We start from the raw sequence: 25,000 nt of genomic DNA on the forward strand, positions 1-25,000 counted from the left end.
ACACACACACACACACACACACACACACACACTTTCTCAATCACCTTCTCACTCTCTCATGCAATGTGTGACTAGATGTTCTAAAGTGGAGTGGATCAAAGTGTCAAAATAACCTCTCACACCCAGGTATGTTTGTGGATGTACTCTAGCTGTACAAGAGTGTGTGAGGGTGTTTGTGTGTGTGTGCCAATGAGTTGTGAGTGTGGAAAAGGCTACTGCACCATTAAACTCCTTATTAAATCCACCTTCTTGACGCAGTAAAGCTGGTTTTCACTTTTGATGTTACCCTCCCTTTTCTGTCTTCAAAGATAGCTATAGATGCTAAATGCGTCAGAAGGGAGGCGACTTGATTGGCAGCTGGCAAACAGGTTTGATTAATTCATTCACTTATTGTTTTCACGAGGCAAATAAGCAGCGCTATTTTTACTTTGCATGATGGGACCCAATGTAAAGGTGTCTTTCAGCTCTTTACCGGGTTGCCTTAACGCTACGAGACACATTCCTCCAATCAAATGCTAGGTCTTTTTAAATTATCGGTATCACATCAGGTATCAGTATTTGGGTCTGGATCAGTATCGGTATCTATATCTGTATCAATATCATTTCAGTATTGGTATCTGTATCTAAATTGGTATCAGTTATTTACACGAGTATCTATCTCAGAATCAGTATCTGTATTAGTATTGGCATCTTTATCAGTATCAGGTATCTGTATTAGTATCAGTATCAAGTATCAGTCATCTATCTGTCCTTATATCAGTAGTATTAGTATCGGTAAGTATCTATCAGTTGCAGGCATCTATTAGTATCAGTATCTGTATGAAGTATCTGTTATCTATAAGAGTATCTTTAGTTAAATCAGTATTAGTATTAGTTTTAATATCTGAATCTATATTGGTATTTGTACCAGTAATGGTATCACTATCTTTATCTATAAACAGTATTGGATACCTAAATGAGTATCCGTAGTTATATCGGTATCGGTACTGGTATTTGTATCGATATCTTTATCTATATCAGTATCAGGCATGTATTTCAGTATCAGTACCTCTATCTATAGAAGGAAAATATGATACTCTTCATGTGTACATCTCTAGCTATGTGTCTGTGACATATCATACAGAAAAGAAGGAACTCTATTGACCAAAAGGAAACACGAAAAGAAAAGGTAGGGACAAGGAGAAAATTAAAGGAAATCTTTCAACTCAAATGTTCATCAGATGCACTGTACATTAATGGGAATGCATTATCTTAGCAATAATTTTGACATCATATGGCCTTAACACAGTATAATATATATATAAAAAGGAATGATAAATTAATTATTTTACAATCCACTGACTTTCTTCTTTCAGTAAATGGCTGGAAGCAGTCTAAGATATACCTTTTACTTTCTCCAGCAACTTTTCTCTTGTTTGTCAAATAACATCAGTCACACTGAAGGCCGGATTGTGTGAAAGAGCCTCCGTTTAAAAAGAGGAGATGAAGGAAGAAAAGGAAGAATCCTTGAAAACCAGGAGACAGAGGGGAGAGGAAGGTGAGCAGGGTTTTCAAATTAACTACTGGTCAGGGGTCAGACAGACATTTAATCTAACCAATCAGCTTCCTAATTACACAAGTGCTGCCAGAACAGTGTACCCAGTGCATTTCTGTGTGTGTGTGTAGCTGGCTGGCGTTGCGTGTAGAGGTCTTGTTGTAGCAAAATGATCATCTGGCCTTAATATTGGTTCCATGTGTGAATACACACGCATATGCACAACTGCATGCGCGCACACACATGCAGCCTGTGGTAAGTTGCTCCCACCTTACACAAAGAAAAAAAGCAGAGCAGGAGAGAAATAGAAGTAGAGGGGGAGAGAGAGAGAAGGAAAGAAAAGGAAAGAGAGAAGCATACAAGTGTCGAGCAAATGGATGTGAAAGCTGTAGCTGAAAAAATATGAGAAAGAAAAGACACATGTGCATGCCCACACACACTAACACACAAACTACTGGAAGTGCGTGCGTGCGTGTGCGTGTGTGTGTGTGTGTGTGTGTGTGTGTGTGTGTGTGTGTGTGTGTGTGTTGATTGTAACAGTAATTGATGTAAACGTCTAAATTACAGCTAGGAGCTAAAATAACCACTGTGTTTTACCGTTGCCATGTCGACGTGATGAAAAACAGCTGGTTGGTACGCTGGCGGGGAGGGTGGAACATCTGTGTCATGGGCTCACAGCTGAACCAATGAAAGGGCTGTGTGTTGAAATGACACGTGTCTGAACCAATGAAATACTCACTGGAAGGAGAAGATATCTGAATAGACGGCATTTTAGGCTCAAGTCAAAATAATTATATCATAAAACATGATATTAGGTGATATAAACTGCTGCATCATCTATGAAAAATATATCTTTTTTATGAGCTAATGCATTTTAGACCTGGATCCTTATATAATCGTATTAATCTAGTGGCTAGCCCAGGAATACTTTTTATGTTTTTCCTACTCTGGTGCCAGATTTGTGCGGTTTGTCATAAATAGAATATTTAACGAGTGCCAATAAAGTTTGGACAATCACAGGAAAGTCTTTTTAAATACTCCAACAACTCAACAAAGAGCAGTTCCCCGTCTTGCTGCCTCCTTCCCTCCACAGGAGGGTTAATGGCAGGGTCATCTGCCTACCAGGAGCCCTGTAGCAAATATAGATTCAATGTCTTGCTCAAGGACACTTCAGTGCGGAGTGTCAAGCACAGGGGATTGAGCCTGTGAGGGACATCTAACTAATAACTGCACCACCCTGCTGCCAAAAAGTAACCCGAAATCAAACCACAGTGCAAAATCCTGGGATTTTAAAGTGTACTTTTTCTGTGACTGATGACTGACTTAACACTTCCAGAAGTGGTGTGATGTGGTCAAATGTCATGTTCCTCGAGCAGGTTATGAGGAACATTTGAATTTATTTTTTCCCTCAACCAGAGTCAGAATCAGTCAATCAGAAAACCCAGAACTCACTTGCATTAACATCCAACACATAAGCCAAAATACATTCAAGCAAACACGCCATTTCTTGATTAGCATAAGCCAAAAACGCCAAGCTGTCACCTTCTCTCTAAGCATGTTGTCAGCTGTAATATATGTGTGTGTGCGAGTGTGGCTTTTATGGATCAAGCTAAATGGGTCTAAATGTGGCTTAAATGGTGTAATTTGTTTTTAAAGCCAAATGTAATATTGCTAGCGGACAATGAGACTTCTGTGGACTGCCACGCAGTGGAAAGCCACACACAGGTCATAACAGTGACGCTCCTATCAAGCAGGCATACACAAAATTGCTAATCTACGTGTACTTCCACACACACACACACACACACACACACACACACACACACACACACACACACACACACACACACACACACACACACACACACACACACACACACACACACACACACACACACACACACACAGACTCAGGTCAAAATTACAGCAAACAGGTTGTCTGGTTATGTTTCTGTTACACTAAACACAGCCTAAATTTTATACACTAGCGACATCACCACACACAAGCTACCACGCACTCTTTTTCCAGCATGACTGTGTTTATTTGAGTCTGTGTCCTGATGGGAAATGTGACTGCTACACAAACAAACTGAACTGCCCAGAACAGACATCTCTGTCTGAGAAGGAGAGAGAGAGAGAGAGAGATGAAGCAGTTTGGTGAATATCAGTAAGTCTTCCCTTTTTCCGACCCACCCAACCACTCTCTCTCCCACTCTCTCTCCCACCCACACACACACACACACACACACACAGACACAGACACAGACACACAGACACACAGACACACACACACACACACACACACACACACACACACACACACACACACACGCACACACACACATACACCACACCACACCACACCACATCACATCACCTCTGCAACTACAAAGAATAAAGACACTTTTCACTTTTTCCATAAGGGACTGTATATAGGATGCTAACAGTTTTCTGCAGAGCACCCTGGTCTATGAGCTCCATTTATAAAAGTGTCTGCAGACAATACACCTTTCAGCTCAGACTGCTCACAAGCACACTGCTGTACTGATATTCAATGACTGCAATAGTTTGTGTCTGGTCGTGGAGAAAGCAGTGGAATTATACAGCTAACAGGCGCACTGGTTGCCTGCATTGTCGCCCTAAGCTCAGTCTTGCACATCAATAAATAGACGTAGCACGGCCAGAGGAGTTCTCAGTGATAACAGGATAGCACCCACTGTATAATGCCAGTATTAGGAATTTCTCTGAGATTATTTTCCTGTCAGCATATCACATAATCAACCCATTCAAGATCAAAGCTTTGGTTACTTTAGCTTCAAAGTTTAAGATCCGGTGAGGAACTTTTGCTATGAGTTGTTTTGGGCGCCCACCTGTGAACAAAGTTGTACCTGATTTTGTCCTATACATGTGAAATCAGTGTTTCTAACAAAAAATCTCACTCTGCTTTATTTTGACACTTATTGGAAATCTTTAGAAAACAGATTGTCCAACAGCGAATGTAAACAGTTGTACTTTGAACTGTGTACGGAGTGGTGAACTGAAAGCTGTTTAGCATAACATATTAAATTACCTCAGTGCCGTGGTATAAAGATAAAGAACAGCTAGTTATCCTCACAAACATGCTAACAAACTTAACAGAGAAAACTGATAGCCTGCCACCTAGGATTTATAGTGCATGCACATTACATAAAAACAACAAATGCCATGTGCGAGTTGAAGTTAATGACGTTAGCGTTCCTCAAAACCATTGTTATAGTTGTCCCTTCAAATACAGACGAAACAGAGTTTTCAAAATCTCTGTTCTACAGACCTAAAACTGAATTTACATGGGGTCTTCAGGCTGAAGTGCAGAGAAAAAAAAAACGCATCAAAAATATCCACATACCTGTGGACGAGGCCTCAGGCATCAAAAACAACCATGCAGAAATAATCAATTTTGTAACCAATGGTTTTGTTTGCTTCTTTAGGTCATAAAGAGACACCAATATTAACGTCAGTCTGTTTCATAACCAGAAAAAAACTCCTATAGTAGCTGTATGTAAGCTTTAACATCTTTTAACAACAGTGAAATATTTTTAAATGTCAGAAAGAAATGTACTATATTGTGTGTTTTACAGCTGAAAAACAAGATTGTCAGAGCTTTCTCAAAGTTTTAAATGAGTTCAGAGGTACTTCTGTATTTCTGCTTTGCAAAGTTTTGGTCTTTACAGTTGACTTAAGTGACAATAATATGGGGAGGTCAGTGAGGACTACATTTTAAGACTATACTAAGCCTTGAGAGCATTTTTGAACTAATAAACAACTAATAAAAGAAAGGTGTAAAGACAAAACATGTGACAGGCAGAGTTAAAGACAAAAGGCAATCTGAAGTGGTTTCTGTTTGGTGAAAGTTTTGGGAGATCAAATTGCGAATAAAAAGTGCCAGGAAATAAACAGAATACTTAGCATTTGTTCTCACAGCACATCATTTAAAGTACACAATTTCACTACATTTTCCCAATTTTTTTGTCTTTAAAAAAGCATTGAGCAGACAAACACAGTCACACACACTCTCACACACACAAACACTGTCCAGAGCATAAGCTCTATAATTTCCTGTAGCGGATATAAAGAGATGTTAAATTATCAGCACAGAAAATAAGTTCAATTCATGCTTTAATTTCCTTACAAAACACACACACAAACACACACGTAATCCCGTTCAAACACTCACACAGAATGGAAACGCAGACTTATCACACACAATTAGGTACACAAGCAAGCAGTGGAAAGCTCAAACAGCCGCACAGATGTGCATGTACGCAGACACTCCTGAATTTACGTGAGGAAACCGGGAAGAAGGGAAACAGAACATGAAGTAATGAGAACTTTATGGAAATACAGCTGTGTGTGTGTCTATTGTGTGTGTCTTTTAAACATAATTAGCTCCGTTGGGGAGAAATGTAAACGAAAGAAACTTTAATGAAACTCTTCTCTGATCTGCTGAAAGCACACATTCCCGTTTATCTCTCTCTGGTCGTCTCTGTCTTTTCTCCGTCTGTCTCTGCACTCAAATGGAATTGAATGTCACGCATGAGACTTTTAAAAACCCTGAGGGTTCACCTTTCAGTGCTGCATTATGGCCACATAAGATGAATCAGATTATGTTGTGTATGTAAGGTCACATTCAAGATTCCTCCCTGTCTTGTTGTAGTGCATTTATCTCCTCCTCCTCTCTACTGTCTTTGAGGTGGAATTTCCTTTGAAAACAGAGTCTGGGATTTATTAGATCATCTATATTTTGGGTCAATTCTAAATGTGCATGTGTTCACATATGTTTGGCTCAGAGGTGGACAATTCTCGGCGCTGCTGAACTCAAAAAACCACCATTACTCAAAGTCTGTCCCATTTCATTTATACGCTAAAATGTGGACCAAGATTTTAGTTTAATGTCATCTCTGCACCTCAGAAGTTTTCTGTCCTTGTATCATACAGCAAGTAAAAAAAAAAATCAGAAAACTAAATTTCAGAGTGAGAAAATGTCGTCAGTGTAATGAATCACTCAGAAAACACAGCCAATAGCAGTGCAATGTCTCAACCCAGTGCAGCAATTATAGATCCGGCCTTTTTACAAGAATATATTCTCTGCTCGCAACAAAGCAAACACCTCCTGTAACAGAATACTAACAACTCTGAATCGGTGCGGGTCTGTCAGTGTGCACCCTTGAAAGCTTTTGTGTGTGTGTTAGGTGTGCATCGATCCACGAGTAACAGGTGAGTTGTCTTTTGAGGAAAGAAAGGGAAATGAAAGAAAAAGAATTAGAAGAAAAAGTGCAGAGACGGATCGATGCAGGGGGAGAGAAGAAAGAAGGAGTAAAGATGAGAGAAACAAACGGAGAGACAACACGTGTGAAAAACAGTGCACACAGAAAGATAAAACACATAAACAACAACGTTTGGTTGTTTATCTCTGCTTTTGTCTTCCTTTAATCCCTCTCTTCCTCCTTGTATCATTCTACGGTTGCTCAATCTCCTCCTTTTTTTTCACTCCACCCTTCCTCTTCCATCCATCTGCCACTTTTTCTAGCCTTTTACGTAAAGTAAATCTGTATTTGGGGGTGGATTCACCTTTTTAAAACTCAGACTCGGCCCTGTTGCGTCAAAGACTTCATTTAAATGTGTGTCAACCTATGTGTGTGTGTGTGTGTGTGAGTGCCATTTCAGATGATCCTTTGCATTAGTGCCTCTCCCTTACTCTGCCCAGTGATGAGTCAACTGTGTGTGTGTGTGTGTGTGTGTGTGTGTGTGTGTGTGTGTGCGTGCGTGCGTGCGTGCGTGCGTGCGTGCGTGCGTGCGTGCGTGCGTGCGTGTGTGTGTGTGTGTGTGTGTGTTGCTGTATGCTGACCCAGCATACAGCAACACAGATCCAACGGAACAGTCATACTACATACTAAATTCAAACGCAGTATGTAGTAGGAAATACCTACTGCCTACTACATTAGTAAATAGTATGTAGCAGGCTGTTTCGAAAACAGCCATTGTTAGCTTGCCTTAGCTTATCTTAGTTTAGCTTAGCATAGGGATTGGAAACAAAGGGAACAGTTTTGTTCCTATGGTATATGTGGAGTGCAACAATATGGCAAAAATAGTACACCGCACACTACAGATTCTACTTCGCAATAAGTCCCCATTTTCGAAACTCTTGCAAAATATCTCTGTCAAATGTGGCTTTAGAGTAAACAAACGCAACGAATAACGGGATCTGATGGATGCTTAGTTTTAGGGATGAGTCATGATTTTTGACTATATATATTTGTGTACAATCGAAGAGTTAAGTGATTGTTATTTCATCTTCAGAGTGTGTTTTTCCATTATTTTACATGGCTGGAAACTGACTGTAATGCTGTGCACCACCACACAGAGGCTTTAGCCCATCAAGAAACTGTTTGAAAAACCTAGCAGGACACCAGGCAGAAATAACTTGTCAGTTCTGTTGTGGCATGTTTTTCAGGACACATGGTATAAATACATAGTATTTTTTTTATTAAAAAGAGGGTTAAATATTTGTTACTGTTCCTTTAAGGAGAAAACTCACAATAAGGGTTTATCTATTGGCTAATAGACATCTATCTCCCTGTGAGTCTCTCTGTTTATCTTTACATCTCAATCCCTCTTTCCTCTCTCTCTCTCTCTTTCTCTCCCTCTCTCTCTGTCTCTCTCTCACACACACACACACACTCATGTACTCTATTTCTCTGCCTCACACTCTCTCACAGACACACTCTGCCCCACCCATCATAATGAGTAAACCTCTTGCTGCCCCACCCTGCCCAGTCTGCCAAGTTACTGCCAACACCTCTCTCTCTCTCTCTTTCTTTCTCTCTCACATACACACAAACACATGTAACAGACCAACCCAAGACTTACACAAAGGAGCCATACACTGAACTCACAAACTGATATGTGCACTAACACACACAACACTCTGACACTCAATCATACCACTTACATACACCCATGTCAGGGCCATGACACTGTACACACACACACACACGCACACAAGAACACGAAGACACACATACACATGCACTCACAAAGTTGAGTCTATTCTGATCTAATGTGATCATAGCCAATAAGCTCTGTGGCGTCGGCAAACCACAGTATGTTCCTGCCAGTCCATGACATCACTGGGAAAGTGAAAGGCATTGTGAGCCACAGAGTAGGTTGACAGAACTGACAGGTGGTAACCATGGGAACCATCACTTTGCCTCACTGTTGCTGTGACAGGAGGGAAGTTTTTGGGTGGTGAGTGTTGAACTCTTAAAAACAGATTCAACATAAAGGCGAGGAAACTATGAAAATTCACACGCACGCACGCACGCACGCACGCACGCACGCACGCACGCACGCACGCACGCACGCACGCACGCACGCACGCACGTTTACAGAGAGCATGGAGGGACCTGCAAACATACTTCATCAGCTGGCAGCAGTCTGTATAAGTATTCTAGGATGGAGGAATTATAGATTACATTAAAGCGGCTCCCTGCATGAGATTTAATTCCTGCATCTGACTAAAGGAAGTGAAGATGAAGGTGTACTTAAAGCAGCACTCTGACTGGTAATGCTCGCAGCAGGTAGGAAGATGCAGCTACAAAGGCCTTCTTTGAGAGAGTGCTAGCTTAAAGGTAAAATCAGGTCGTGAAATACACAAAGAAGAGAGCATAGGCGAAATAAGAAAAAGAGGTAAATGTAAAACTGGAGCGTATAGAGATTAAGAAGGTAAGGGTGTGTGTGCACATGCTCATCTTTACCCGTAGCAGAGATTGGGACTCTTCTTTGGCTGCTTTCACCTCCTGTCCACTTCCTCCACCTCCGCTCCCTCCTCCTCCTCCTCCTCCTCCTCCTCCTCCTGTGTATTGCTGTTGTGTCATCTGCATGTGCTTCTCTCCTCCGCCTCCTCCTGAAGTGGCTCCTCCTGGCCTCCCTCCTCCGTACAGCTTGGCGTCCCCCAAAAAGGACTTGGTATCTCCCAAAAAGGACTTGGTGTCTCCCAGGTAAACCATGCTGGGCGATGCAATGCCTCTTTTCTGCTGCGAGGCTTCATGATTTGCTGAAACGAAGGACAATGAGAGGGGGGAGGAGAAGAGAGACGGGCTTCCACTTCCTGGTCCTCTCTCAGGTCCCATTCGTTCCTTTGGCACCCAAAGTAAACCGTGAGCCTGATCACTCCCTCTTTCTCCCAGTCCTCTCGTCTCACCAAGGATCCACCCTTTCTCCCGTTCTCTGTCCTTCTCATCACCTCCTTCGCTTTTCACCACCCCTCCTGTTTCTTCTCTACCTCCTTCGGCTAGCCGTCCCTCAGGTGGGGCGAGAGAGTAGAGGAGGCGAAGATCACCCTTGCTTTCTTCCTTAATAGCTAAGGTAGAAGGAGCTGAGCAGCCATTGGTTGAGAGAGTTAATGAGGGCGTCAGTGAGGTGGGTAAGGATGTTGATGTCAATGAGCTTAATGAGGGCAAGGACTCATGGCAGTGGGCGGAGTTAAAATGGTCCAGGAGAGCTGTTGAATCAGAAGCTGTGAAGTCGCAGCGGCGGCAACGGCAACACGCATGGACACGCCTACAAAGAACGGAAAATCGAAGATTAAAAAAATGTGAACATGTTATAAAGAATGTGAAAACAACTTTAAGATAAGTATAGATAAATGTTTGCTTTAGGCAGGTCAGCAACAGTGAACTAAATACCACAATGATACGGTTCGAATATAAACAACTTGCACTTTAAGGTTTTATAAAAATGAGTTTCGACAACTGGGTCCTTCAAAAAAACAAAACATCATCTTGATACTGGGTTTCATTTTCCCACAAAAGTAGGGTCAATCCATCTCGATTTTGTCAGCCTGAAAATGTAAAAATCTTCCATTATTTGGTGGCTTTTAATGGCTTCTACATAACCTGCCAAAAAAGTTTTTTATTGATCACATTTTTGAGTAAAACCAACCCCGTGAATTGAATAAATCTTAAGTGCACTGGTCCCTGCTCCATTTTTTCCAACTACTCAGGTAGAGTTTCATCGAGTTTGTGGCCAAAAAGTGACTCAGTGTTCCACCAAATCACCATGCATTAGGACCAAACTGTGAGAACTGTAAATGAATCTGAAAGACAAGAAATGAATCAGCCATCAACAAACCACCTTCATTTCCTGTTGGCGAGGCCAAGAATGATCAGGAATACTATATACTTTCTGTACCATACACAACATCAAATTTTCTTTCCTGGCACTGAAAACACATTTGATGCGTCCTGTGTGGGCCAACAAGACACAATCCACTGAGAATCTATACCAAGGACTCGGACTCTTGTTTGTAGTGGCTCTTGGTCAGCACACTATAGGCGGCTGCTTACATTAAGGCACAGGAAAAACATTAGCAAGCAGCTGAAACAATAAATACATAAATAAAAGTTTGCTTAATTTTGTATTTCAACTTTTTATTTTCATTGGACAGGACGTGTCCAAATCCAGAGCTAGAGCCAGTGAATTCTGCTGAAATAATTCTCAGGACTGGTGTTCTTTCAAAAACACAAGGAGCAAGAATAAATCAAGACACAACATTTCCAAAAGATTTGTTCTTTTTTAGGCTCATACTGTATGTGAGAGGATTTTGCGATACTGACAGGGAGAAAAAAGGTAATTACATGTGGATTTAGACAAGCTAACTAACTATGGCACCTCACATCTGCCTGCTTCTTTTTTTTATGTCTTTTACACGTTTTTTCCTTTTATTAATTCATGAAGAAAATGTGAGTCCTCAGTAGCGACAGTCTTGAAACAAAATCTTAGGCAGACAAAAATAATCCAGGTTTGTTGTCCAAATTAGTGAAAGCGTGTGTGAGAAAAGTACACCTTGTACCTCGCAGAGCTAAATGTCTCCAGATGTTGAACAAAGACACAGTGGCTTCTCTGTTTGTCATCACCTAAGACTGCAGACGAAGACTGCATATTTTTGCCCTCAGAGATTTCGATGTGGATAAAGGTGGAGAAGGAATCTTTGATTCTGCTGAAAATCAACTTGAGAGGAATGGTGCAGTTTTTACTAAAGAACTGCGAAAAAGTAACCAAGCAAAGCAAGAAGTCTTTCTGTGTATCTTTCATAGCAGCATATACAGTAGGGCTGCACACAAACTATGAAATATCCTGCTTTTGAAACACAAAATAGAGTACAAGTCTAACTTCAAAGCAATTGTAAATGAACATATTCAAAACAAGCAATTATCCCTCACTACAAATACATACATATGTGATAGAGGTATGGGGGTAAAGCAGTGCTTTAAGATGCTGCAGATTAAGCTCACACTAATCTGAACCTACTCTCTGATTGATTCATTTTAATTTACAGTCCAAAAAACTGTTTTTGGGGGGATTTATTTTACATTGAAGCAAGGCCAACCCTGTGAAAGGATGTCATAACTGTCAAAACAAAGTCAAGAATTAAGACCAGTAAAATCTTACCCTTGGTTTCACCTCCAGAAAAAGCTGGCCACCCACACATTTAAAATTTTGGAAATTTGACATTGAAGTGTCACTTTTAAGTGCTTTGTCTGCAAAATGCCCTTTGTTGTGTGATGTCACACAATTGCAAATCTGTACTTTTGGCAGAAAAACTTCCAAAGAAACTCTTAAGACACATGAATTAGTTGCAGAGTACACGTCTGATTGTGTATTGTAGCATAAATGCATGTTAGGTTTTTGTGTCTACATGATTGGTAAAGGAGTGGGGGTTTAAAATGTGTTAATGTGCCAAAGTGGGTCCTGTTGAAAAAGTTTGTAAACTATCACCATAGTCTATAAAAGCTTGATAATTTAAAGTTTACATTTAGTTTGCTTCAGCAGTGTCGATTAAATGCTTGTAACCTGTGACTAGTGCCAAGAGAGCCAATTTAAATGCATTAGATATGTATACAAAATGCTTCAACATCCTTCACATTTGTGCTGACTTTTTGTTTTATTTGTATCTCCTGTAAGATTCTCCATAAATATCAAAGATTATCTTATTTTAATAATACGTTAATACACATCCTCAATAGTCAGAAAGTTCTTTTCTACAGATGTCTCAACTTCAGCAGGTGTTTGGGTGCAGAAAGTTGTAAAGGTGATTGATTAGTTTGTTTCAGTGATAACGTATTTTAGACCTGACTGCAGCCCTTTGTTCCAGACACTGTAATTAAATCCTGTATTTGTTTTCTAAAACTTGGCCTTGGAATCCTTTTAGTTTGGGTCAGTGTAAGTGTTGGTGTGAAACTTTCTGGCTGCATTTCAGTTTTATTTGATTTGCGCTCTGAGATTCAGAGCTCTGATTTTGTTAGGAGTGTGAGTGGATTGTTAAATGTCCATGGCTCTCTCTCTCTCTCTTTCACCTTTTTCCTCCACTTTCCTCTCCGCCTGTGACACCTTTCATTTTGTTCTCCTTCCCTCCAACAATATCTTCACGTATTTTACTTTCTCTTTCAATCACTTCTCTCTTTATCTCTCACTCCTTCTCTTTGCTTTCCCCCTGAAATGAATTCAACTTCTACATTTCTCATTGATTTGTTAAGAGAAATCACAGTAAGAATGATCCCTCAGACTGTCAATGTGTGTGCTCTCATATGTGTGCGGGTACACCAGAAAAGTTCTGTGCGTGGATTTGTTTGTGAGATTTTATCAATAAACTATCCAGATGAGCAGCCTGGATCAATGCTAAAATAGTCAAAAAGATTTCACACCCCTTGCTTCATCTGTTTGCATCTCTCAGCCTCTCTGTCTTTAGCTGCAAGTTTTCAGACATGGCCCCCTTTTCTATATCAGTGTCATACAAACTTCTGTCCTCTATCATGCGCTGTCACTTCAATCGGTTCATGTGTGTTGGTGTTAGTGTGTTTCTGTGTCTTTGTGTTAGAAAGAGGCTACTTTTGTTTAACTGTTCTTTACCAAACATGTATGACAGACTGAACTGTGGGCTGGGGAGTTGCATTTTGGGATTTCTTGTCATCAGGTGAGAAAAAAGAAGTCTAATAAGGAGAAGGTATCTCTGGTAATGTGACAAAGGTTATGCTTTTAGAAACTTAATTGTGAGTCCAATACTGTTAATGTAGGAGTGAAGTGCCATTCTACCAGCCATTTGCTTGTAACTGATTCACGATATGGCAAGTCTTCCAGGGAGTAAGTTTAAAACGACAGTGAAGAAGACCATGTGTCTCTATATATCTGCATATATGTAATAAATACATAGACATTATACAAAATCCATAGATTTATCAAAGATCCTATGTATTCCTTGTTCATATTAAAATCATTTTCAGATATTTCTGTTGAAGTTTTTTAGAAACTGAATTCTGTGGTGTGGGGACCCATCCTGCTCTTCCCACATGTCATGCTCTATTGTTTCAGACTCTCAGTCCTGTCTTTCTCCTGCTTCTGGTACTTGGAGATGGCATGTGGGTGGAGCTGAGAGGGGTCATCTGCTGGGTTGAACCTTCAGAGAGCATAGAGGCCTGCTTCTTTGAGCAGTCTTTCTCTCAGCTAGACCTGCTGATTGTTCCTCATCACAATCCACAAAATTCACAACTGATTCTTCTTATACTGGTACATCACGTGACTTCATGGATATTTTTGATTATTTCAGTTAAATAAACTAAATTTTGAATGTATTATCCTCTCTCTTATAAACCCTGAACCAGGTGGAGACAGTGGACAAAAGCATCCTTCCTACGTTCATCTGTATCATGTTAAATTATATGTGTAAAATTCAAGTCTTTCCCCCTCTCGTTCTTACCTGTAGTGTCGAAAAATTTCCTCTTCCACTTCTGTGATAAAGTGACACTTTGTACAAGAGTACTCCCTCTCTCCTCCTCGTTCTCTCCCTCCTTCCTTTTCCCCCCCAGCCTCCTCCTCAGCCTTGACGTGGGGTGGTGCACCCTTCAGGTTGATCAGGGTATGGCAGCTTTCGTAGTGTTGGAGCAACACGTCAATGTCAGTGGTGGCGAACGCACACTGGTCACACAAGTGGGTGACACCTTGGAACAGAGGAAAAGAACAGATAAATCAAATGAAAAGGAGAAAGAATGTCAATTCAATCCAGAGATGGAAACAAATGTAGAGATGTTCTGACAAAATACACCAGCAAAGTATGCCTTTAGGTACCTTGTGTGACGACAGGATGGGAAGGGTTAGAGGGGTGAAAAGTTGATCCCGCAATCACAGTGGGGTCACCTCGAGGATAAGGAGGGGTCGTGCTGGGTGAGGTGGTGGTGGCGGGCTTTGAAGCGATGGTTTCCTGCTGTTTGGTGGACTGGGGGAACTTGGAGGAGCATTTAGAGCAGGTAGGCTTCCGACAAGCAAAGGGATGAGACACCTAAAAGGTGAAAAAAATAGATTTTAGGAAGTTAAGTTAGTTTTTACCGACCAAACTGTGCATATAGGGATAACCAGGATTTTAAGAGTTTGTTTGCGGCTGTTTTTTCTCTCTTTGCTGTGATGTAACGATGTTTTTGTCTTTGCAGGTGATATCAAAGGGCACCAGTATGAATGTGCATCATTAACTGAATGATGCCACCCCCTATTCTGGCTGTAAACCATCCATTTTTGCATTTTTAACAGCTGCGACAGCACAGTTTGGCAGCTGGCACAAAGGAGAGTGGGGGAGTGCACGTGGGTGGATTGGGGGGAAGCAAGGGAATTTTAACTAGGCTGAAAATTGGAGCTATTAACTTCTCACTTGTTCATATAACTCATTTTATTTTCTTGAGCTTACAAAACTGCTTATCGTCCTCCTAATTGCAATGCAAACACTAAAATACAGAGCAAATAACACTTTAATATTTTATTAATCTCACCTCCCCAAGGTGTTTATGCGGCTGGCAGAGCCCCTGAGGACAGTACATGCAGTGCTGGATGCAGCAGCGGTGGATGGAGTGGTTGTGCTGGTAGTGAAGGAGTAATGGTGCAACTACGATCACATCTGCACTGTGGGCCATCGAGTACCGGAAATCGCACAACTGGCAGTTATAACTGGTGACCACAGCTTCTGGGTCACTGCTGTTTGGGTCTCCTACGAAAAGAAAAAAAAATAGAAAATACTTTTTAGAAACAGTTTGGGTCAAAGAGGAAGACATATTGAATTTACAGATTCTAAATAACCTTGATAATGAGAGAAAACAAGATAGTTGTTTGGGAAACTTGTGGGAGAACAAGGTGCCAGCACAGTCAGAACAAAAGTTGAGAAGTATCAGAATTAAAAAAGTTAAAATCACTGATTATCAATATTTTGCCCATTAAGAGTTAAACTCTTGACAGGCTCAGTAATGGGTATTCAAGAGTTAGCCAATAAACGCACTGAGCCAACATCATCAGCTGTTACATCTCTCACAATGCATTGTCTGAGGGTAACTCACTGTTCTAAAGGTAGTGCTGTCCTGACAGTAAGTAGAAGTAACTATACCGGTGCAAACACCGATACCAGTGTGAATAATGAAATTAATGCTGACATCACTACTAATACTGATATCAATACTGATATTGGTGCCGATACTGCTATCAGTGCAGATACTAGTATAAATACCAATACTGGTGTGACATTAGCTTCTTATTCTGCCAAAATAATGTATTAGGTTTTACTCATGTATAATCACAAACAACATTGATTCAGTGCTCGCAGAGAGTTTACTGTTAGGGTAAGCCAGCAGAATGTTAGGGATTGTGTTTTCCACCAGTACATTTTTATCACTCCATTACCCAGGGGTGCTCTGTATCTCTCAATACTCAAGTATAAGGTATCGGAGTAAGTATTAGAAAACCAATGGATATCAGAAAAAGCAACAGAACAGAGAACCATCTCTAATTTGAGTGCTTACCCACTACTAAAAGTTAGCGACTGACGTTTCAAAAACTTTTCCCGTTAAATTACCTTGGCTGGTGCCGGACGGGTTGGATGACAGATCTTTGCGACCTTTGGACGCCACATCTCCTCCCTCTCTCCTCCCTCCTCTCTCACGCTCTCTGTCCGGATTAGCGTTGTTTGGGCTCATCGTACCTCCCCCGCCATGTCTATGCCTTTGCTCAAAGTGCTCTATGAGCTTCGCAGAGCCCCCTGACCACTCACAGCTCCAGCTGCAGAATTTACACCAATAATACGCCTGGACAGCACCTCGACCCAGCTCCGCCGTCCAGCCTGATGAATCCGGGCACGCCCTCACCGGAATGGAGTACCCAACCAAGGAGTCATCCTCAGCTCTGACTGCTACTCGCTCCGCCCCGTCTAAGATTTGACTCCTCTCCTTTGTCTGGTTGTCATGCGTTGCAAGGTTACTATTGGCGAGAAGGGGTGTCGTAGGCGGAGTTTTGACTTTATTTGGATGTGACGACAGGAAGTGTTGTTCAAGTTCTACGGAATTACTGCCCATGTATGTGAAATTGCAGAATTTGCAGCGAAAGTACTTGGTATTCCCCTGGCAGTCCGAGGTCTTCCTGCCAATTCCAATGAGTGTGCCACCTAGCGTCACCTGTCGAGAAGCAGATTACAAAGACACAAAAATTATCATTACATCTACATGGAACAAAAATTAACACACACCAAACAATCATGGTTATGCTTTGAACTTTGCTGCTTGATGGGAATGAACCAACTGTAGATGCTTTCCCTTACTTCGGATTACCAAACTTACAGTTAATTTAAATCATCTGGTTCTATGTGGATCCAATGTCCAATTTTTAATCAACCTTTTGCTGACCTCTAACAATTGCACATTTTAAGTATATTCTCCAGAAGCCAAACAGTTATATTGAAACAAAGAGTTTCATAACAAAACAGTTATATTGAAAATCACGCACATTTTTTTAGGTTTCTATCAGAAAAACCTCATGTGAAAAGTTACATTAGCTGTAATACCTACAGCTATACCAGCTTAAAGTCAACTTAAGATGTAGATGTCTGTTGTATGGACTTTATGCTTTTTGCAAACCTTACATTAAGAGTATTTGTGATGTTAATAAGGTAAAATCTGTAACAAACGAATGCAGCTTGACAGTAGTAGTAGTAGTTTCATCATCTTTGCAATACAATTTTTCTTTTATCTATCATGTAGCATAAATCCTGTTTGGGGGGAGTGTTTCCAATTAGACTGGAATTAATTTGTTATTAACATTTTCTCTCAACAGCTTGTTTGTTTTTGAGCAAGTGGTTATTTACCTAATTTAAATTCGTTCAAGTGATAGCTTCAGGTGGTGAGCACTGTTCAGCCTCTCTCATACCTCATTGTACTATAAAAGAAAATCAACCCTAACCTTATCCTTGAAGTTCACAGGTAACACATTCTCTTTTGTTTATTTTCAACCCCTTGGCAGCAACAATTTTTGGAGGACACTTGACATGAGCCTTGAAATATCTCACACTGTGCAGCAGAGCTGTGTGGAAAATAATGCCTAATCTGCTCTTAAGTCTTGTGCCCAAAACATATGCCATCCATCATTTTCTGTATGTAATTGTAGACAATTAAAAGGCTGCTTCAACTCAGACTAAGTGACCAATAACATATCTATCACTCTCTCCTGTAGTATCCAATGTATGAAGCCAAGACTTTGCATTACTGAGTGAGCAACCTGACACTCGTATGGTTTTTATTAGGTCAGCCCTTCGTCTGTACGTGATTATAGCGTGCTGCTGGCTGTATCGGTGAGCCAGCAACCTGCTAAGCCTTACAATGACATTAGGCTACTTACAGTACAATTTGGATTTGTCTCTTCATGGATCTGTGGTTTGATGTTGAAAGTTGGCAGGCATGTATTGGAGGTTTGGCAGGGGAAATCTGCAACTGTAACTGCATTTTAACAAGCAAAGATGTATGGTTCCATATTTTTTATGAAAGGGCTTTTTGAAAAGCTAATTTCATGACAGCATTCTGACGATAAATGCTGGAGTAATAATCATTAATCATTGTCATATAGTTAATCACTTTGTACTTTAACTGATGCATGTTTTGTGTGGAATAAAATACAGGAAGTGGGTTCATTTGACGTTTTTAACAGTTCAAGATCTCTCTCCATCTTCTGATACGTAAGATGTTAAAGAGGAATTTACAAGGGGCAGAAAAGGAGGCATTGAGTGAGACGGTAATACAGAACATTTATTTAAGTAAAGAAAGGGAGCCAAAAAGACAAATTAGAGTTGTGAGCTGGTACATTTCAGCGTGAATGAAGAGAATAAACTCAGAAGGCTAAATGACATCTATTACTGTGTGTGATCTCACAACAGCAATCATCCAATCATCACATCCCACACACCATGCCCAGACAATTAGAGAAGAGCCAAACATCAGGTCATTTCAGTTGAAGAGGGATGGACAGAAAGACACAAAGAAGGAGGGGAGGAGTTGGGGCAAAGAGTTGGACGAGTGGGACAAGGTGAAGTAAAAGTGTGTAAGTTGAAGAATAGAAAGAGGAGAAGAAAGAGTGCGGGGAGAATAAAGGCAGCGGGTAAGTTGAAGTAGAGACAAAGACGGATGATGAGAGAGAGAGAGGGAGAAAGTTAAATATGTCTGACAGCTGTTTCATTACACTGCCTAACAGCCCATTATAACTACTGGTTTTAAAGCCTCTCTCTCTCTCTCCCTCTCCTTGACAGTCTCTTCCTTCCCAAGCTCTCTCTCTCTCTCTTCTTTTCACTCTCCTCCTCGAGTTGTTTTTTTCCCGCAGTTTGATTGGTTGACAGGGCATCTCGCCTTAGCAAATGACAACATGGAATTTTCCAAACGTGGGCGGGAGAGAGAAACGGCAAGTGAGGGATGGAGAGAATAGAGACCCCTTTCATTCCCTTTTTTTTGTTTTTTTATACTTTCACTTTTTCTTCATAATGACGACTTAAGCCCACTGGATTTTCTATTTCTGACTCTGCTTGAGCGTGTGTGCATGTCTTTGTGTGTGTGTCTGAGTGTGCGTGTATATCAGTGCTAGACTACAGTGTGTATGCATGTGCCCGTGTCCATTACGTGACTTACGGGCATTACAGACTCCTGGTTTAAGTGAAATGAAACTCCTTGTCTACGCCACACACACGCACGCACGCACACGCACACACACACACGCGCACACACACGCGCACACACACGCTTATTATATCATCTTGTTTGAAGCTTTCGAGCAAAACCCTACTGTTCACGCACCCTCAGTTTTAAAACTTGACCCAATTGTAACAAAACTAAAACCGTCTCATATCAGAAAGAACAATACCGAAGTGAAAAGCATATTTTCCAAATGTGAACAACAGTAAAATTAATTCAAAATAGAATCTACATCTGTCGTTTAAGTTTTAAATATACTTTTACAGAATTACGTAAATGAAAACGGTAAATGAACAAATGAGTCTCAAAATGACAGACACCTTTGAGCCAAGTATTTATAGTCAGCTGCAGTTAAGTGGAAGAAAAAAAGGAAGTGAAAATGAAAATTATTTTTTGAGTGGCAGACTGACATACTGTATTTACGGGATGTGAAAGCCTCTAAAACGTTTTATATATAGAATAAATGGCTGGAGAAAATATCACAGCTGTCTTAAATCTTGAGATATCAACTCAGTTTCTCCATAACTTCAGATTTGTCCAATGTAATATGAATGTCTTTTTTGTGGAATTTTGTCCTTCACATTTGTATGTTTGTAGTCTTTTCTGCCCAAAAACTCATCCTGCTGTTGTTCAACAGTAAAACATATCACTCACTTTGAATATTTCTTATTAAACTGTTTTTTAAAGCCTTTCTTGCAGGGTGCTGCAAATCATCTGTTCTGACACCGACCTCGTACTAGCAGTTCTAAGTCTTAAAAACTGCTACATAGGAATAGTCAATGTTATTGCTGAGGGTCTTGTTTGTTCTTGTAGCTCATATAGGGGCATCAGAATTAATTTCAGTCCTGTTTATAACCAGTTGAAATATCTTCACAGGAACTTCAATCTTTTCCCGTATGATTATCTACTTTAAAGCTCCCGTGAGAAGTTTTTTTTATCTGGTTATGAAACAGACTGAAACTAACATGGATGCCTCTTTGTGACATCCAAAGGCAAACTAGACGAATAGCAACAGCTGCAAGGAGGTAGGTGTGATTTCAAATCAAAACACCCATTCAGCTGTTTCATAAAAATGCTGTCGGCAAATACTGACATTCCAGATTATATTCCAATTTCAGATTTTTATTACATGTGACTTTAATTGCAATCATTTTGAAGTATTTTCATGAACACATAATCATTAATTCCTGAATGATTACCACATTTCTGTCTTTATCCTGTCATTTCTCAGCACAGCAGTTCTTACCAGGCGGATACAAACCCATATTAAATATTTTATGTATTAGGGCCTAATGAGAGAGATTAGCACAGGAAGTGCATTTATAAGACATAATTTAAAGCAAAAAGACTATGAGACATGCAGGAGTATTAGTATGTGAGTGTTCGTGCATATGCATTGCCCGCAAATGATCTGTAAAGCAGGCCGAGCTTGATCACACATCACATATACAGTATATGCAGCCTGTCTGCCAGGTGTAATATTTGCCCCCTCTCTGTCTATTTAACTGTCAGTCTATAAAATGTTATTTCTTAGAATACAATGCCTCGCTGTCTAAGGCAAACACACACACACACTGACACATACACATACACAGCCTATGTTATAAATCAGTTGCAGATTGTCCAACCTAATAAATTAATTCAGTTATAGGCCCAGATTTACAGATTTATGTCAAAGATTTACGGTCATAGTGAACATTTAACTGATTCAATGTGTCACCTGTTTGAAACTTTCATTGATTTTTCAAAACCTTTCTAAATCACCATGTCAGGTTGCTTCATGTTACATTATGAATACTGCAGCCTCTTCTCTTATTAATGATGAGCAGATGCTAACATTTTAAGCAAAGGCAGATGCAAAACTGATGTATCTGCATCTGTGGATCTGTAGTACTCTTTTAAGGCATTCTCAGCCATCAGTGCTCTAAATCAATAGAAACTGTGTGAAATGTGTCTTTTAAAGTTTAGGAAAGGAATATCAAAACTGTGGTACATAAAATATACATTTTATAAAATAAAGCTTTAAGGAAAGATGCTCCAGTGACCCAACAGATGTCCACACTGCCTGGGAAGAATCAGCTTTTCACCCTCTTACAGCTTACTAAGTCAGCTTTGGTAATCCAGTCAATATGTGTTTTTCTTAAAAGCTATAGTCTGTGTTTGCATGAAATCATCTGGGAGGAGCTGCACAATTTGCAGTTTATATAAGTTCTTTGTACAATGAAAAATAAAACATTGGTTGAGTTGGTTCAAAATGGGCAGTGGAAGTTGGGGCATTAATGAGAGCTGTGACATCATTGTGGTTAATTATCTCCATTTCTTGTGAAGCTTGGGTGTCTTTTTGCCTCTATCGGACCATGAAGTCCTGAAGCTGATTACAGTTTGAAACTGACCGCAGATTTCTCTCGCAGGAAAAGGTCAGAAGATAAAACCAAGGAAAAGACTGCAGCTCAGCCAGACGGAGTGATGGTAAAGAGAGAGCTGTGGAAACTGACAGTACCAATGAGGTCATGGCCTCTGCAGCACTATAAACTAAAGCTTGGCCAAACTAGCAAGTGCCACCATTTAAATACTACTAATTAATCAAATCCTGAACCACAATAAAGTATGCAGCTCTTGATTATTAATGCTATTACACAATTGGGCATCTTTCATGAGTATTTGGGTTTTTTGTAGTTGTTTTTCTTTATTTCAGACGTAACACTTTGTTCAATTGGGAATGCAAAAAAAATACTGTGAGTACTGGTACTGGCCATTTCTTGCCCTGTTGACATCAGTCAATCTGCACACTTTACATTTCCAGACTGTATTAGCTTATATAAATATATTTATCAGTTAGGGTGAGCCAACGGGTTCCGAAACTGTTCAGCCTGTGACCCTCATAGTAACAGTGAGACTTGTGACCCCACTGTCCATTGAGGTGGTTAAACATTGCTCACTGCCCTGCACACACAGTTATATGATAATCCATAGATCGTAGAACAACACAAAAAGAACATAAAAGCTTACTTTCAGTGTTGCCAACTCCTCGGTGAGGAAAGTAGCTATTGGCTTTCCTAAAAGTCACTAGAAGTCGCTAAATGATGTCAATATTTAATTTGCATAATTTAAATTTTAATGGATGCTGAAGGAGAGACGTGTAACGTCAAGGGAGAGACAAAAAGAGGTTAAAAAACACTCTTAATATGTTTAAAACTACACTTAGGAGCCTACAACAAATCAAAGTAAAACATGACATTTTTCAACCATAACATTTTCAAGATGTTTATTGTATACAATCTACATTAACTATCTAAATGGATCAAAAAGAGACGGGATCAGCCAGCGGTGTCTTTGTACATGCGTGATACATTTGCAGTCTGGATGGGGAGGGGTGAATGCCTCCTGCTCTGAATGCAGCTAGGAGGGACTCACAGCTGCAGCATCCACTGCTCATTGAGTAGAGTAAGAACGATACATGCTTTCACATCAGTCTCCAAAAGTCTCCATTTAACACCAGAAAACGTCGCTAGATTTGTTGCTAGTCGCTTTTTTGAAAAAGAGTTGCTAGAGGTGTCTGAAAACTTGCTAAATATAGCAACAACGTCGCTAAGTTGGCAACACTGCTTACTTTATAAGCAATAAAAACATTTAACTTCTAATTTGACTACTTCTGTGTTTATTTTCACAATGATGGATAAAATATACAATTTAAAATCGTTAACAATTTTTATTTTTAACTTTTTGGAAAGAATCCTGTGACCCCTCCATCACTTTATCATGACCCCCAAGGAGGTCCCAACCTCCACTTTGGGAACCCCTGTTTTGGCCTACAATCAGAATGTAAGCTTTACTCAATTATTCATATTGAGATCAGTTTAAGTGTACAGCTTTTATTACAATTAGTGCATGACCTACAATTGTAACATAATAGTGTTTATGTTTTTAAAAATCTAAGAGAAATTCTAAAATAAATGTTGGTATCAGAATCAAGCATCTTTCTAATTATTATTAACGTTGAAAAAAATCAGCGCTGTTCTAATTCAAATCACTGCATCCTTATTATTAATGAAAATGTGTTTAAGTGAATTAATAAAAGTGAAAGCATTTAGGGAAACCTGACAAGTAAGGTGGCATCATTCATTTTGTTTTCTTAATCCTTACTTTATTATCTCAGGTTGGTGCTTACCTGTACGTCATATGTGCCGTTCATCATCACTGTCCTGTGCTGCTGATTGTGTATGTCTGCTCTCGTCTTCCCCAACTCTTTGGCTTGGTTCCTCTGCCCCTGCCCCGACTGTGTATCTGGAGAAGATATTACAGAAGAGGGGAAGAGGTTAGAGAGGCAGACAAAACAAACAGGAGTCAGGTAGCCGGAGGCACAAAAATAAAAAACAAACATGTCTGACTTCTGGAGATACAGAAACTGCCACACCATGCATGTACTGAAAGAAAAAGTACAAATCAATGCTTTTTACCGTACTGAAAACAAACAAACAAAAATAAACTTTTTTTTTGTTGCATTTCACACATTTAACATCAACATGAGTTAAACTCAGAGAGCCAGAGTTACCTAGAGGTGTGTGTTGGGGGGCCATGTTGTGCAAGGCCAGGATGTGTGTGTCGAGGGCAGCATCCTGCCGTGTGCGGTTGTGCAGACCTAGGTGATACTTCCTAAAGTGCTTCACCAGGTCGGCAGGGTCGTTGCCATAGTAACCGTAACCGCACACGTTGCACTTGAAGTCCTGGAGTTTCGGAGAGGGGCTGCAGGAAAGAGGAGGGGTGTCCGACGTTGACTCCTCCCCTCCTTCCTGCCTGCGGAGGAGGAGGAGGTGAGGAGCAGAGAGGAGACGAGCAGAGAGGTGGTCTGCCTCCCCTCTGTCTCTCTCCCTCCTCTCTCCGTCCTCTACTCCTTTCTCCCCATCCTCGGGCTCCGACTGGCTCTCGGGTCTGTCAGTCAACGCCGCCACTCCGCCTTCCTTTGCTCTTCTCCCCCCTCCTCCTCCTCCTCCTACTCCTCCTCCTCTCCTCGCCGCTCTCTCCTCATTGCTGTAGCGGTCACTAACAGAAGACGGAGAGACAGATGAAGATATGCACTCACTCTCCTCCTCTTCCTGCTCCTCGTCTCCTCTGATCCGGTCAGAGGACTCTGGTTCCGATGGACAGTTTATTCGTTCAGCCTCCGCTCCCACTCTCCCCTCCTCTTCTCCCTCCTCTTCCTCTTCTCCTCCTGCTGGCCTCCTTCCCTCTTCTTCCTCCTCTTCTTCACCTCCCACACTCCGGATAGGGGGATTCTTCTTCCTCACCATTTCTGAAAAGCAAAAAAATGAGAGAAAAAGTTAGTTTTTAAGCTTGGTGCACACACACACAGACGCACACACAAAAATATAAATTTTGACAATGATGAATGCCTACAGAG

General features: G+C 40.6%; 1 protein-coding gene across 1 annotated transcript in view; it reads right to left on the reverse strand.

The window, feature by feature from the left end:
• trps1 (trichorhinophalangeal syndrome I) overlaps positions 1 to 25,000 on the reverse strand; it is a 124,721-nt gene that overhangs the window by 42,410 nt on the left and 57,311 nt on the right. The window contains exons 4-10 of the mRNA XM_034704226.1: positions 24,155 to 24,892; positions 23,771 to 23,886; positions 16,455 to 17,049; positions 15,385 to 15,599; positions 14,693 to 14,903; positions 14,325 to 14,565; positions 9,328 to 10,132 (exon numbers count right to left, since the gene is read on the reverse strand). Coding sequence (XP_034560117.1) covers positions 9,328 to 10,132; positions 14,325 to 14,565; positions 14,693 to 14,903; positions 15,385 to 15,599; positions 16,455 to 17,049; positions 23,771 to 23,886; positions 24,155 to 24,892 — 2,921 coding nt within the window. The remainder of the gene's footprint in view (positions 1 to 9,327; positions 10,133 to 14,324; positions 14,566 to 14,692; positions 14,904 to 15,384; positions 15,600 to 16,454; positions 17,050 to 23,770; positions 23,887 to 24,154; positions 24,893 to 25,000) is intronic.

The sequence above is a fragment of the Notolabrus celidotus genome, chromosome 16 (assembly GCF_009762535.1).
Source record: "Notolabrus celidotus isolate fNotCel1 chromosome 16, fNotCel1.pri, whole genome shotgun sequence".
NCBI lineage: Eukaryota > Metazoa > Chordata > Actinopteri > Labriformes > Labridae > Notolabrus > Notolabrus celidotus.